At 36.2% G+C, this 15478-nt stretch overlaps 1 protein-coding gene across 2 annotated transcripts in view; it reads left to right on the top strand.

Moving 5' to 3' along the window:
• YWHAE (tyrosine 3-monooxygenase/tryptophan 5-monooxygenase activation protein epsilon) overlaps positions 1-15199 on the top strand; it is a 39841-nt gene extending 24642 nt beyond the window's left edge. Inside the window, exons 2-7 of one of the 2 annotated variants that reach the window (XM_054573292.1) lie at positions 2590-2789; positions 5618-5724; positions 6390-6596; positions 8800-8936; positions 12402-12445; positions 14271-15199. In XM_054573292.1, coding sequence (XP_054429267.1) covers positions 2590-2789; positions 5618-5724; positions 6390-6596; positions 8800-8936; positions 12402-12409 — 659 coding nt within the window. In that variant the 3' untranslated portion in view covers positions 12410-12445; positions 14271-15199. The remainder of the gene's footprint in view (positions 1-2589; positions 2790-5617; positions 5725-6389; positions 6597-8799; positions 8937-12401; positions 12446-14270) is intronic. The other variant, XM_054573290.1, reaches the window with a different exon arrangement.
• The last annotated feature ends 279 nt before the right edge of the window (positions 15200-15478 follow it).

Below are 15478 nucleotides of genomic sequence, written 5' to 3'. Positions count from 1 at the left end.
TCTGTGAGTTTGTTTCACTTCTGAGGCAAGTTTGATTTGTGTTAGTTTTTTAGAATAAACTAGTATATAAAAGTGAGCTTGAAATCATACACTTTTTACTTTACTGCCCCTAAATTTAGCCTTTTTTCATGACTAGGATTTAAAAAAAATTGGATGTTTTATTTTTATTTTATCTTACCCGAGGACATTTTTTTCATTGCTTTTTAGAGAGAGAGGAAGAGAGAAACATCGATGCGAAAGAGAAGCATTGATTGGTTGCCTCCTGTACGCGCCCGGACTGGGGACCGAATCCGCAACCCAGGCATGTGCCCTGACTGGGAATCGAACCCGCAACCTTTAGGTTACGGGACGACGCTCCAACCAACTGAGCCACACCAGCCAGGGAAAAAAATTGGACGTTTTAAATGAATGCCTTCAGGCTCTTATAAATTAGTGGTCTTATTACCATACTCCCTAATTGTCCTTTTTTAATGCTTCAGAGCTGCATTTTTAAAAACTAGCTTTATTGAGGTATAATTTATATATGATAAAATATACCACTTTTAAATGTACAATTCAGTAAATTTTAATAAATGTATTTATTGTGTAACCACCACAGTAGAACATTTAATTCTATCCCCCCCCCGCCCCTGGCCAAATTTGTCTTGTACTCCTTTGCACACAAGCCCCTCATTTCACTCCCATACCCTGGTAATCACTTAATTTGCTTTCTGTTCTTATAGTTGTGTATTTTCTGTAACACGATTTAAGTGGAATCATACTGTCTTTTTTGGTCTGGCATTTTCAGTTGGTAATAATGTTTTTGAAACTCATCTATGTTGTTATTTTTGAGTATCAGTAGATAATTCTTTTTTATTCCTGAGTAGTAGTTCATCATATAGATGAACATTTGGGTTGTTTTCATTTTTTGGCTATTATGAATAAAGTTACTGTGAACATATGTGTAAATGTCTTTGTGAAGATACTTCTTTTTCTTGGGTAATACCTAGGAGTGGGATTGGTGAGTTCTTAGTGTTGAACTGTATAAGAAAACTACCAAACTGTTTTCCAAAGACTTTGCCGTCTTAATATTTTTATTAACTGATATTCCTGAAAGGATAATTAAAAAAAAGAATCCTCGCCCGAGGATAGTTTTTCGTTGTTTTTAGGCAGAGAGACAAACAACAATGTGAGAAAGAAACATTAATTGGTTGCCTCCTGTACACATCGTATGTGCCCCAGACTGGGGATCAACCAAACCTGCAACCTAGGTATGTGCCTGGACCGGGATCAACCCGAGGCCCTTGGGTTATGGGATGATGCTCCAACCAGCTGAGCCAAACCGGCCAGGGCCTGAAAGGATAATTTTTTGAAATATATTTTCTGGGATTACATGTGATTTAACATAACTATTAGTGTTTAATAAAGTCAAAATTCACATTATTTTCTAAGGTATGCTCATGCTTAGAGTGTTAATATATGCTAGAGGTCCTTGTTAAAATGCAGGTCCTTTCGTCTCATCACCAAAATTCTCAATCAGTCAAGTTGGACAGCCACATGGTAATATGACATTTAGTTTTTCCCTAAAAGCGTAGTTTTCTTTAATATGTGTATTGAGTTAGTGTTTATTGAGCCATTTCTCGTTCTGCGCATTTACCATGCGTAGCATTTCCTTTTCTGTGCTCTACTTGGGATCTCCCAAGGTTTATCTGGGCCCCTTTCTTTGCTCGCCACCTAGTGGTAATAAATAGGAACCATCAAAAGTTTTGCCCCTGAATGAATTCATGAGGGTGGACAGTGCCTTTATAAGAGGAAGAGACCATTCAAAGGTTTTTGCTATATGACTGAATTCCCCTTCCTTCCGTGACTGTTGTTTGGGAAATATAATTTATTGTATTTAGAAATTTTTTGAAAGGAAATATACTTTAGAGCCTATAAATTTTTAATCTTTGCCTTAAACTTCCAGCTCAGTTATTTTTACTGGGAAATGTGTAGGTATGCATTCCTAGTTACTTACCTTTAAAAATATTTTTTTGAGTTTATTTTTAGAGGGGAAGGGAGAGGGAAAGAAACATCGATGTACAAGAGAAACATCAATAGGTTGCAGGCTTGCTCTCAGTCCACTGAGCAACACCAGTCAGGGCTATTTATTTATTTTTAGAGAGAGGGGAAGGGGGAAAGAGGAGAGAAACATTAGCCAGCTGCCTTGGGTGCGCCCCCAACTGGGGACCTGGCGCACAACCCAGGCACGTTCCCTGACCTGGAACTGAACCAGTGATCTTTTGTTTCACAGGCCGGTGCTCAGTCCCCTGAGCCACACCAGCCGTGGCTCTAGTTACCTTATTTAATATGAGAGATCACTCTAAACCATACTGTGCTAGGTACTATTCAAAATCGTTCTGGCTCCATACAACAGAGTCTCTTGTTCTAAGTTCTTAGTTTAATTTTCTTATACATGATTTTAGTTTCTCACGGTAATTTTGATAATTGCAAAGGTATTTTTATGTTAAAATTTTAGTATTTTGTTTTACATTAGCTTGACAGAAAAGACATATGGAAAGGATGTGTTAACAAAACTTTTAAGGTCTCATTTTTACTTTTTTGTTACAGAAATGGTGGAGTCAATGAAGAAAGTAGCAGGTATGGATGTGGAGTTGACAGTTGAAGAAAGAAATCTCCTATCTGTTGCATATAAAAATGTGATTGGAGCTAGAAGAGCTTCCTGGAGAATAATCAGCAGCATTGAACAGAAAGAAGAAAACAAGGGAGGAGAAGACAAACTAAAAATGATTCGGGAATATCGGCAAATGGTGAGATTATTATATTCTAGACATCTTTCAAGAAAGGTGTCTTAGGTGTTAGATACTTTAGATCATAGCTTAGTATATCCATGTGTTGTATACATATGTAACATACATTTTACATTTTAATGGGCCTGCATCTTTTGCTTACCTGGATTAGGAATATACACTATACAGTATTTCAGGACAGAGATAAACTCTTTTTTTGGAAGCTACAGAAGGTGGTGTTCAATTTTGAGCATCACATAGAGAATTAAGTTAATCTTTGTTTTTATTGTGGTAACTTATATAGCGATTTGCAATTACTACCCAGGGCAATTTAACAAGTATTTGTATGCCTCTTCTGCATCATATAATTTGCTAGGTGCTGTGGGTGCAAAGATGAGAAAGATAGTTACTATCCTTATGGATCTTTGGTGTATTTTTTTTTTTTAATAGAACAGTACCAGAGGGCAAAAGGTATTGTTTCAGATATTATATATGCGTGTATATACATTTATGTAGTTCTATTTTTACTGTGAATTTTGGTCAGAAAAGTTTGGTAGCCATTGATACAGTGGTTGTCAACGAGAGAGTGATTTAACGCCTCAGGACATTTGGCAATGTCTAGAGACATTTTGGGTTATCACAACTTGGAGGGTGCTACTGGCATATAGTGGGTAGAGACAGGGATGCTGATAAACATGTGCTATGCATAGGACCACCTCCTACAACATGGGATTATGTAGCTCAAAATATCAGTGCTGCTGTTAAGAAACTGAACCTAAAAATAAAAAAAAATTCTGCCTGGTGTGACTCAGTGGGGCATTGTCCCGCAAAGTGAAAGGTCTCTGGTTCAATTCCTGGTTAGGTCACATGCCTAGGTTGTAGGTTCGGTCCCTGGTCAGGGTGTGCATGAGAGGCAACCAGTTGATGTTTTTCTTTCTCCCTTCCCTCCCTCTCTAAAAATAAATAAATAAAATTTAAAAAGTGATCCTAATGGAAGAGATAGGCATATAACAGTACAGTGAGAGAAATTACAGAAGCAGGCACAAAATAGGATTGGGGAGTGAGTTTAATAAGGGGAGGGCGGGGGAATCACATTTATGGACTATTTACAGTTCTACTGGGCACTGTTCTGAGTGGGGAGATACAGAATGGTGTAAGATAATTGTGTCGTATGTTGCTGTGTATAACGCGCACTTTGTTGCCCAATTTTTTGAGGGAAAAATAAGGATGTGCATTATAATCCAGTGTGTAATGCATATAAAAATGTGGGTGTGCATTATACATGGGAGCACGTTATGTGCAGCAAAATGTTACTTAATAAATGATCCTCTATAACGGGTATTTCAGTTTATACCTGGGAGAACTGAGGGTGTTCTGAGTGATTAACATACCTGGGGTCACGTAAAAGAAGGTGGTGAGCTGGTGTCAGTATGACTCTTACCCTCAAATGTGTTGGAACAAAGAATACGTATGGATTGTCAGTGGACAAATTTGGTACATCAGAGGGGTGAGGAAATGAGAAATTTGAAAGTGGAGAGAGAAGTCTTATGTGCTGGAATGAGGGTTTGGGCTAAGTAGGAAAGGAATCAGGAAGCAAAAAGGATTGATAAGTTGAGAGAAGATGAAAGATTCAAGATGCTGAATGTCATGGTATGTCCCTAGTATGAATAACAGAGAGTAAAGGAACTAAAAAAGGAAGTTAGAAGTCTAGTAGTGAAATACTAGAATTTAAGATGTCTGGGATAGAGCAGCTACAGTTAGTGGTACTGAAAAGTGAAGGCCATGGAGTTGAGATCAAGGAACTATGTTGAAAGGAACATGGGTAATTAATACTTTGGTGTGACAGTAGGAATTGGAGGGGTAGGCTGCATATACTCAGTGAATGTGAATGACAGGGCTACAGATTTCTGTTGATTACAGAAATGGAGAAATAAGAACTGAAAGGGTAAACTTGCAAGGAGGAAGAGTTTGGAGTAGCAGGAGAGAACAGTCATACCAAGTCAGTGAGGACCTAATGAGGATTCAGAAATTCCTTCTAGAGTAGTCTCTGTATAAAAAGCCAGAAGGGGAGGCATTCAGGAAACAGCTAGTTTTGCTTAGGATCAGGATGAGATTATAGCAGAAAGCGGGAGAATTATTTATAGTGGAAAGGAGGTTACAGAGGGTGTGAGAAGAACTTAGAAAGGTTGGCATGGCAGTGTCACCGGGAATTAATAGAAAATGGAGAGTAAGATACGTAGTTGTGTTGAGGATGTCGTGCTTTTTTGGCATGGTAAATGAATTGAGAGGCAGTATTATTTTTGGTATACAGATTTTTGATGCTGTTAATTGGCTGTGGATGTTTCCCACTATAGTGATTGGCTGTTGAGCCCAGGAATGTGAGCACTGGGGTCAAGCAAATTGCCTCGGTTTCAGTTTTTATTTTGTTCTTACAAAGTGTGGTAGGCGTGCCTCCAATCATATCCTAGCTCTGCTTCTTTAAGCTCTTTTGTTGAACTTTGGGCAAACATTGTAATCTTTGTTTTCCCATGTTAAATGAAGACAGTAGTTGCTACTTGTTAGAGAAGTTAATTAATATAAATGTGCAGCACTTAGTAGTAATCAGTGTTATGCTTCTGTACCTGAACTGTGAGCTCATTTTTGAAAAATCACTTGATTAATAGCACATAGAAATAAGATAATTTCTATAACCTGGAGAAAACTGTTTTCTGCTTTTTGTATCAAGAGGGGAAAGGGGCTTTGAAGAGGGATGTATATTATGTTTAATATAGCTTTCTTCAAAACCAGAGGTAGAATGTGTTGTAATTTATAATTTCTTGGACTTAAACAAGTTTTGACCTTTTTTTCAGGTTGAGACTGAACTAAAGTTAATCTGTTGTGACATTCTGGATGTACTGGACAAACACCTCATTCCAGCAGCTAACACTGGCGAGTCCAAGGTTTTCTATTATAAAATGTAGGTTCTATATTGGAAGGGAAAAATGTCAGATTAAATGTTGGCCCTCTTAGAATCATCATTTTTTCTGTGTAGGTTTTCAATTTTTACTGAAGAATAATTGTTTAATGTTGGAAAGTTAGATGGGAGGAGTGATTTCTCAAAACTTAATTTTATTTGCAAATTCACTGCTAATGAAATACTGGTGTTAACTGCATTTAAGATGGTCAGACTATTACTGTAAAAATGTACTAGGTTTTGCTTTACCTATTTACATCTGTTTGCTTGTGTGGATTTTTCCCCTGGCTAACAGCAATGCATTATGTCGTTCAGTCTTAACATTTTTACATGGAATTTTTATTTCATGATTAACAAACTCGATTGTGCCATTCTTTGGGAACCACTTTTGGTATTTAATTCTAGTCTATCAAGTGATCGATTTGTTTATATTTTCTTTTTGAGGTTTTTACTCACAGCCTCTAGGATTTTGCTTATATTTGGTAATATGAAACCTGTAAGGAGGGAGACTAAATAGATGAGTCAGTCATTCCTGAAAGAGACTTTTAAAAATGATTAAAGTATACCAGTTATTGTTTAATATATTTTTCACATAGAAAAATTTTAAGTTATTTTTTATTTAAAAAGCATTATTTCTAATTCTGTCTTTTTGTTTGGTTTTGTTTTAGGAAAGGGGACTACCACAGGTATCTGGCTGAATTTGCCACAGGAAATGACAGGAAGGAGGCTGCAGAGAACAGCCTAGTGGCTTATAAAGCTGCTAGTGATATTGCAATGACAGAACTTCCACCAACGCATCCTATTCGCTTAGGTCTTGCTCTCAACTTTTCCGTATTCTACTATGAAATTCTTAATTCCCCTGACCGTGCCTGCAGGTAAGTTACGGTGGAGAACTAAAGCTTTCCCTTACAAAATTGAAAAAGGTTACAAAGGAGAATAACTACTTGGTTTTCTGTTTTGTTCGCTGGGACTGCCTTTTGTATGCTTGGTCATGTAATAAAGCATCCTTTTGGCTCTCAGTGAAAATGCTTTGTAATATAAAGCCACATGTATCTCAATTCAAGACAGACCTACTTCATTTTACTAGGAGAGCTGTTAGGATAATTACGTTGATGGGGAAAAGTTTAGTTGGTAGATTAAAAAAGAATCTAACCTGTTAGAGCATGGGAAAAGGAATGAGAAGAATTATTTTTAAACTATCTTCATTTTTATGTATTTGTTTTCAGTCCTTGTACATAATATTGTTAATACAGTTGTGCTTCTGCTCTCTGTATACCATTTTGTATTTTCTATTTTTTTAGATTTTATTTATTTTTAGAGAGTAAGGTAGAAAAAGAAAGAAACATCAATGTGTGGCTGCCCTCTACGCGCCCCTTATTGGGGGACCTATCCTGCAACCCAGGCATGTGTCCCAGCCAGGAATCGAACTGGTGACCACCTGCTTCGCAGGCTGGCATTCAGTAAACTGAGTCACACCAACCAGGGCAGCTTTTTTATCTTCAAAAATTATGGTGAAGTAAATGTAACATGAAATCTATCGTTCTATAATCATTGTTAAGTGTACAATTTAGACTTGGCACCAATATTTATTCCCAAAACTTTCTCATTACCTGAAATAAACTATAACCACTAAGTGATAACTCCATATCCCCTGCATAATCTCTAATTTCTGTCTTTATAGATTTGCCTATTTTGGCTAGAAGTCTTACCAATAACAAACAGTTTATTAATACATATTTCCTATGTGATATGTATTATATACTGTTTTATTATAATAAAGTAAGCTAGAGAAAAAATGTTATTAAGGAAATCATAAGAGAAAACACTAATTCACAATATATGTAACTTTATTCTGATATTTCTGGGCTGTTCAATTTGCAAGTTTTTTCAAACTCGCAAATTTCCAATTTTCCTTTTTTTTTTTTTTTTTTTTTTTTTTTTTGAAAAAGTGGTAGTGGACCTACACAAATCAAACCCATCTTGTTCAAGGGCCATCTGTATTTGTGTTTTGTAACTTCAGTATTCTTGAATATGTAGAAACCAAATGTTCCATTAAAGGGGAGATTTTCCTGCTGTGTAAGGGTGGGTTGATTTGAATGCAGAGTAATACTCATCTTAAAACACTCTAAGTGCCTCCTTGTGTTTGTTGAAACAGATATGTCTTAGCTGAAGAAGTTAATAGCTGTCTGTTCAGCTGATAGAGTATTGGTTGAATCTTTTGTTAGTCTCCAGTCTCGCTGTCCCATATACATGGCTTCAAACTAAGTTATCTCCATGCCACTTCTCCTGTTTTTGCTTTAGTCTGGACTGTGCCATTTGCTCTTTCCCTACCCATGAAAATTAGTTCAAATTGGACTTCCCCTACTTGCTCCTCCTCATGGGTCCCTGTGGCACTTTCTCTAGAATAGCACATCATTCTTTTTTATTTTTTTAAATAATGGCTGTTTACGTGTCCTATTCCTAGATGTTTTCAGGTTTATTGTGTACTCAGATTATGTCTCTTCTGTTTCCCCACCAGTATCCAGCATCACTTGGTGTACGTAGTACACAGTACTCAGTAAATGTGGAGTTTTTTCTTTTAAATTAATAGCAAATGACTTTTATCATTATATTTCTATGGCTTCTATATTATCCTTTTTTTGGGTAAGATACTGTCCAAAATAAATAAATAAATAAATAAATATATATATATATATATATATTGCATTAAAGGGTTATTAAACAAGTGAGCTATTAACTGAAACTTGGAAATACCTTTATTATACATATGTTTTGGTGGTGTTTTAGTTTGGAATTTGGTCTATACAGTCTACTTACTGATAGGCTTATTGAAAGCACAGTAAGAGGTGAGGTTCCAAAAGTTCCCTTAGCTCCCAAGTTGCTAGATTACAAAATTAAGTAGGGAGTTAATTTTCATCAGTTACATGAGCATTTCCTTTATTTCAATGCCTAAACCCAAGTACTCAGTGTCACTGTTATATACTGTTGGATAACTGAAGAAAAGAGCAATATCTTAACATTTCTAATTCTGTTTTTGGACTTGTTATTTTTATAATACACTTATGTAAATACTTGTAGGTTGGCAAAAGCAGCTTTTGATGATGCAATTGCAGAACTGGATACGCTGAGTGAAGAAAGCTATAAGGACTCTACACTTATCATGCAGTTGTTACGTGATAATCTGACACTATGGACTTCAGACATGCAGGGTGACGGTAAGGAAACTCAAGTTAAATGTGTGTCTTTCCGTTGTTGGATCTTTTTACTCTTAGAAATTCCTTGGTATTTTTTTACATCGAGCTACAGTTTCTTCTATTCTCCAAACTATCAAAGTTTAATTACTACCTTTCATGAAAAGATACTGAAGTACAGATTTCTTTTATTAGTATTTAAAGGTTTAAACGTTTTACCTCTAATTAATGTTTGGTAAACCTAGTTTACCTCTTTCGCTGTTTTTTGAAAGATGGAGAGAGAGAAGTTCATTTTATCTTACTCAGGTTTAATTTTAGAGGTCTCAGGTTAATGGTATTTGAATGTCATGATCATTGCTTTGGCTAAGTGGTGTCCTCACGTTAAAACTAGATGGCATCAGTAGATATTTATGAAACATCTTCTCTGGAAATCTTTCCTCTAAAAAAGGAATGTTTCCTTATGGATTCTGTGCAGTAAATGGAATGCCCTGTCCTTCAGTCCTGTTTAAGAGGTCTGGTGTAGTCTGTTTTTTTTAGAGTTTTCAGTAGCAACGGCCAATAGAGTAGCTTATAGAACTTAATCTTATGATGGAGTGGAGGGTTTACTCTTTATTCTAAATGTAGTTAAGGTTAAATTTGTCACTTTTATTTTAAAGGAGATTTTATTGTGCCTGTTTCCGAAGACTCATTTTCATACACAATAGATCATTGAACAAGGGAGGACAAACTAGTGTGATGTGACCGTACATAGTTTCACAGTTGGTGGGGATGTAGGGAGCGGAAACAAAAAGTTTGTTGTCAGTTTCAGCTGCAGACCCTTTAATGGTGTGTTCCCCAAATTGAAGCATATGTTGCATTGCCTGATGCTAGCTGTAGTCTTGGGCAAACCATACAGTGTCTTTAAAAGCATTATACTTTTTAAAGATGCTCCTGAAAATGGGTATCAAGACATGTAAGTTCTCATTTTCCTTACTCTAGTTCTAGTAGGATAGATTCAGGTTTTAGACTTATCTTGGGTTATATGGTGCTAAAGTGAGAATTGGATGATTCAGCTTCTAGAGCTCATTAGCTCTGTGAAGTATTTAGATATTTGATGAGGACTGGCTTGAGCTACATAGCACATGTGACCTATTTGCACACCTTTACAACAAATTCAGATGGAGCCACTGATTATTTTTTGACGCCGCACTTCGGGCAAAATCAGTCCCACCAAGCAGCAGGACTCAAAAACAGTCTATCATCTTTGAACTAATGATTTAAGGTTCCTTCCAGCTGTAAAATTCTGTCATATTCTAACAGTAATTACTAAGAATTGGCCAAATAGCTGTGGACTTTTCATAGTCACCCTCAGCTCTGGGAAGACTAATAAACCTGCCTCTTTGAGGGGATAAAAGGAAAGCATGTAGAGAGTTCAGTAAGCGGTATTGACCTAATAAGTAAACTATATCCTCTGCCCTGGGGACATTTTTTTGAGGGTACAAATAAAAAAAGGTGACCTGGGTAGAAAATGCTATTATTTTAGCCATTTGATGCTGGCTTTTACAACTGAGTTGTTAGGCTAGCTTCCGTTTTTTAGTGCTACTACTGTTCTTTTAATTTAAATCACTGATAACCATTTTTATACAGAACCAAAGGTAACACTTTTTCTTGGTTATTGGGTGTCATTTTATGAAATGGATCATTTAAAAATAAGACGTCTCTTTAAACTGCTTATGTTTTCATAGTTGGGAAGGTTCTTTATCCCAAGATATTTTTAATTACATTAGCATAGATTAATCCTAATAGTTTATTGTTTTTTAAATATTTACTTACATTTTTTAGAGAGGGGGGAGGGAGGGAGAAAAGGAGAGAAACATCGATTGGTTGCCTCTTGCATATGCCCCAGCTAAGGACTGAACCTGCAAGCCAGGCATATGCCCTGACTGGGAATCGAACTGGCGACCTTTCTTTCACCTTGCAGGACAATGTCCAACCATTGAGCCACACTGGTTTGGGCCTAAAAGTTTTTTTAATCTAGTGAATTCTAGTTGCTTGAATTATTTTTTTTATTTTTAAACTGAGCAGTTAACTTGGGTTGAAACATACATTTTCATTTAAGAGCTTTGTTGTAAAATATCTGGAATTATGAAACATGATAAACACTGAAAAATCCAAGTAGTATCTTGGCCTTTTCGTAAAATTAACAAACCATCTGAATTTATAAATTGTTGTGGACGCTCTAGGACGTTGTTTCCCAGTTTTGCCAAAAGGTATAGTATTACATAATGTTTTATTAAAATTGGTTTTGTGACTTAGAATCAGTGCCAAATATAGAAGAAAGATGATCATGGAATTCGCAGTTTTTCAGGAGGTAACTTGAATTTAGTTTTAAGAATTACTGGTTTGGCCAATAAGTTCTTTTACTTTTTCCTGTACGATGGCACTAGTAGTGCTAAGTTGTCTTTAACTTCATTTGAAAGGATTTTATTAGATTGTATTGTGACAGCTGTCATCAGCGTACATTTTAATAAAACATCAAAATGGTGAGGGTTTTGTGTTGCCGTTTTAATGTTGAAGGTGGAAGAAAATAAGCAACATTTTTGACATAATTCTCAAGAAAGGTGAAAAACGCAACTGAAGCACAAAAAGAGATTTGTGCAGTGTATGGAGAAGGTCCTGTAACTGATCAAATATGCCAAAAGTGGCTTGTGAAGTTTCTTGGTACTGTTGACATTTTGGCCAAATAATTCTTTGCTGTGGGGCTGTCTTAAGTACTAGAAGATGTTAGTAGCACCCTTGGCCTCTACCATTAGGAGCCAATAGTGGGAGGTAGCTGACACATTCAAAATACCCAAATCAATAAAGTTTTTGGTGAAAATGAAAAATGTGCCTTTTATTTTACACGGTAAAAAACCACATGGATGTTTTGGTCAACCCAGTATTTATTTAGTTGGTTTTCTCCTTTTTTACTTCACTAACTTGAAAAATAGTATCATAAAACATTTGAATTGAGGGTTTCTAAAGGAAGAAATGTATGTGGTTCACAAGCTTTTACTTACACACTTTTATGTTTTTTGACTGCAGAATATGTTAGTGTCTGTCTGTTGGAACATAATTCCTTAAAGGGATCGCAGCTTTTTCTCATGAAGTGATTTCAGTCGTTTTCTCTTAACCTATGATCTGTTTCATATGCAAATCCACAGAGGAAATGTGGTTTCCCTACCTCCCATTCCTCCTCCCCCAAAATCTGCAAACAGTGGGCAAAGAAACAACATACCCAAGGAAAACTTTTTTTCTTCTATATACCTTTTAAAAGGATGTTATTTCATCCTCTTAAAGGTAAAAGGAACAAAGTCTTTCTTATAGTGAAGTTTATACAAAATAAAAAGACCAAAATCTGACTCCCCTAAATCATTGATGTGTTTTCCTTTGTCCTCCTCTCTTGGTTTATTTTTCTTGTAATGTTGCTTTCATGTGATTGTTCTCCCTCCCTTTCTCCTTGCAATATAGATTCCTAAAGGAAAACCCAACTCTTCTTTCCTAAAAACTACTTTGTAAGTCATTACCATGGCACAGTGAATTCTGCTTTTAGTTTTGGTTCTTCACTAATCATGCTTGCATATCATCATTATCCTGTCGCTTACAAAACTGCCTGTTCTACATTCCAGGATGCAAAACCTTCTGAGACATTTATGATTTGCTACCCTCTGTCACCTTTGGTTGGGTGTGTTTTATCTGACAATATTTTTTATGCCAAAGTTACTTGGAACTTTTGGCAAATCTAATGTTTGCTTATGAGTGAATTAGAGTGTGCTCTTTTGTATGTTAACTATATTTTGGCACAGTATATTGCTGTTAAAAATAAGAATGAAGTGTTCCTATTACTTGAATACATCATTGTTCTTTGGGGAAGAATAGTTGTGTGGTCCATCATTTCTTTCTTCAGTAAATGGGTATTTTTGTCTTTCTTTGCATGTCTTTTTCTATATTTGAGTCAAAAATCTTTATGTACCTCAAAGTATTTTTTAGAGTCCCATGTGAATGTTAAACATTTTTATCACAAAGGAAATTTTAAAATGACAAACTAATCTTTACTTAACCTTAACCTTTGTTGTGGCAGCATCTATTGTTTATCATATCAAGGTCTTTAAGACTGTTTATTATTATTTTTTTAATCCTCACCTGAGGACATGCTTACTGATTTGAGGGAGAGAGAATGAGAGAAACACTGATGGGTGAGAGAGACATTGATAGGTTGCCTGTTGTACGCACCCTAACCAGGCACCAAATTTGCAGCCTAGTCATGTGCCCTGACCGGGAGACGTGCCCATGACTTTTTGGGTGCTTCAGCCAACTGAGCCACACTGGGCAAGCCAGGACTGTTTAAAAGCATTCTTCAGGGAAACTGCTTTATGTCTGTAGAGAGCCAGTCTCAGTGTCATTTGTCCATCCTAGTTAACAAATGTAACAAGCAATATGAATGGATGGTCTGAACTGTCATATTATGATTGTTGGATTAAGTCATTGATTTTTTTCAGTTATTTTGATTTAAACTAGTAATATGTAGGAATTACAAGTGTTTTGTTACAGCACAAAAGAATGTAACTTTTACTTGCTTTATTTTTTAGTGAAAGCCTGCATGCTTCTTTATTGTGGCTGACTTATTTAATGCTTATGAATAGGTAGATGAATATGCTGGCTTTCTATTGCATGTCATAGTGCAGTTGAAACTCTTCAGGCTAATCGTCATGTTCAAAGGGAAAAGAAAAATGGCATGAGAAAACTGGTCTAAATGCCCTTCTTTAATAACCTCAGAGGCCTGATCTTCTTTGAGTGTGTTGTTTCACTCTGGAGTGAGAAATCTGGTTATGGTTTGGTGTCACTGGCCAAGATACAAAATATAAAATATTTACAAAAGCAGAACCCTCTCTCCAAAACTAGAAGTCCCTTGGAGCATTTTACTGCTCAGTTCTCTTTATTGAAGTATTCCTGACACAAACGTGGGTAAATTAGATTTTGCAAAAAATTGTAAAAAACTCTCAATTCTTGATGAGGTGAGGTTATTGAGAAAAGGGTATTTTGACACAATATACATGAAAGCTTGAAAATCATTTTAATAATATGGTTACTAAAAACATTGACTATGTGTCAGTTTTATTTTTTTCATCCTGAGTATTGACCATTTAGGACCTTAATCCAGCAGCGCCTGCCCTCTTGGCTTAGGCATCTCAGATGTCAAGGGTGGTAGAAGTTCTTTGCTTGTCTTTGTTTAATACCAATTGTAGCAAATATAAGGAGTTTTTATGCTTGGAATGATGCCTTTGTGGCCTTGACAACCTCATTTAGTCAGTATAAAATAATTGTCATTCTTCTTTGCAGGTGAAGAGCAGAATAAAGAAGCGCTGCAGGATGTGGAAGATGAAAATCAGTGAGACATAAAAGCCAACAAGAGAAACCATCTCTGACCACCCCTCTCCTTCCCATCCCACCCCCTCCCCCTTGGAAATTCCCCCATTGTCACTGAGAACCACCAAATCTGACTTTTACATTTGGTCTCAGAATTTAGGTTCCTGCCCTGTTGGTTTTTTTTAAAAACAGTTTTCAAAAGTTCTTAAAGGCAAGAGTGAATTTCTGTGGATTTTACTGGTCCAGCTTTTAGGTTCTTTAAGACACTAACAGGACTGTGTAGAGGCTTTTTCAGCATTACTGTATTGTCTCCTGCCAGATGTGGCAAGGTAACCATTAGAAATGGAAATTACATTTAAAAGCCAGTAGACTTCTAGGTGAAGCAAGCATCTCAGAGAGGTTATTGACATATAGAAACATATGTGGTATCATTTTTCCTTTTTCTAATTGTTCAAATTGGATTTTGTACCAATGTTTAAAATTAATTGGGTGTTAGCTTGAGGTGGTTAAAGGTTGTTTGGGGAGTTTGTTGTAATGGTTTTGCTGTAAAAAGTGTTTCAAATTCTGCTGAAATGTTGCTGAAAAGCATGGTGCTGGTAACAGTTCAACAATCCGTGGCTGCTCATTCTTGCCTACTTTTATTCTCCCTCTGAAGCAGGTTAGCATTGAAGATGGTATGGAAAAGCCTGCATGCGTGTTCAGTTCTTTGTTTCTTCTCCTTCCCTCTCCTGGCCCCCCCTCCTTCGCTCGCTCAACCTCTTTTGTTCAGTATGTGTAACTTGAAGCTAATTTGTACTACTGGATATCTGACTGGAGCCACAGATACAGAATCTGTATTGTTCTTACTGAAACACAGCATGGAATTAACATTAAACTTAAATAAAACAAACCTAAATTAAAAATGCCAAATATTATTGCGCCTCCATCTTTTATCTTTCTAAAATAAAATCTCTAGTCTAAACACACTGATGGTATTATTTGCCTGAATGTGAAAAGATCTCTCTCTTTTTTTAATAAATTGCCTGTCTGTTTCTCAATGATAATGTATTATTTTTGGAAAAAAAATGACCTGTAAACCTGGCTGTGAAGAAAACTAAGTAGTCCAAGTCAATCCATTGCCCATCCTGTCTTCTAAACCAAGTAGCAGTATTTATTTTAATCATTAAAGTACAAATGTGTAT

Source organism: Pteronotus mesoamericanus, unplaced genomic scaffold (assembly GCF_021234165.1).
Source record: "Pteronotus mesoamericanus isolate MK-2021 breed Mesoamerican mustached bat unplaced genomic scaffold, CSHL_Meso_final contig_246, whole genome shotgun sequence".
Lineage (NCBI taxonomy): Eukaryota > Metazoa > Chordata > Mammalia > Chiroptera > Mormoopidae > Pteronotus > Pteronotus mesoamericanus.
Note: the sequence above shows the minus strand (reverse complement) of the source record. Positions and strands in the feature narration are given on the sequence as shown.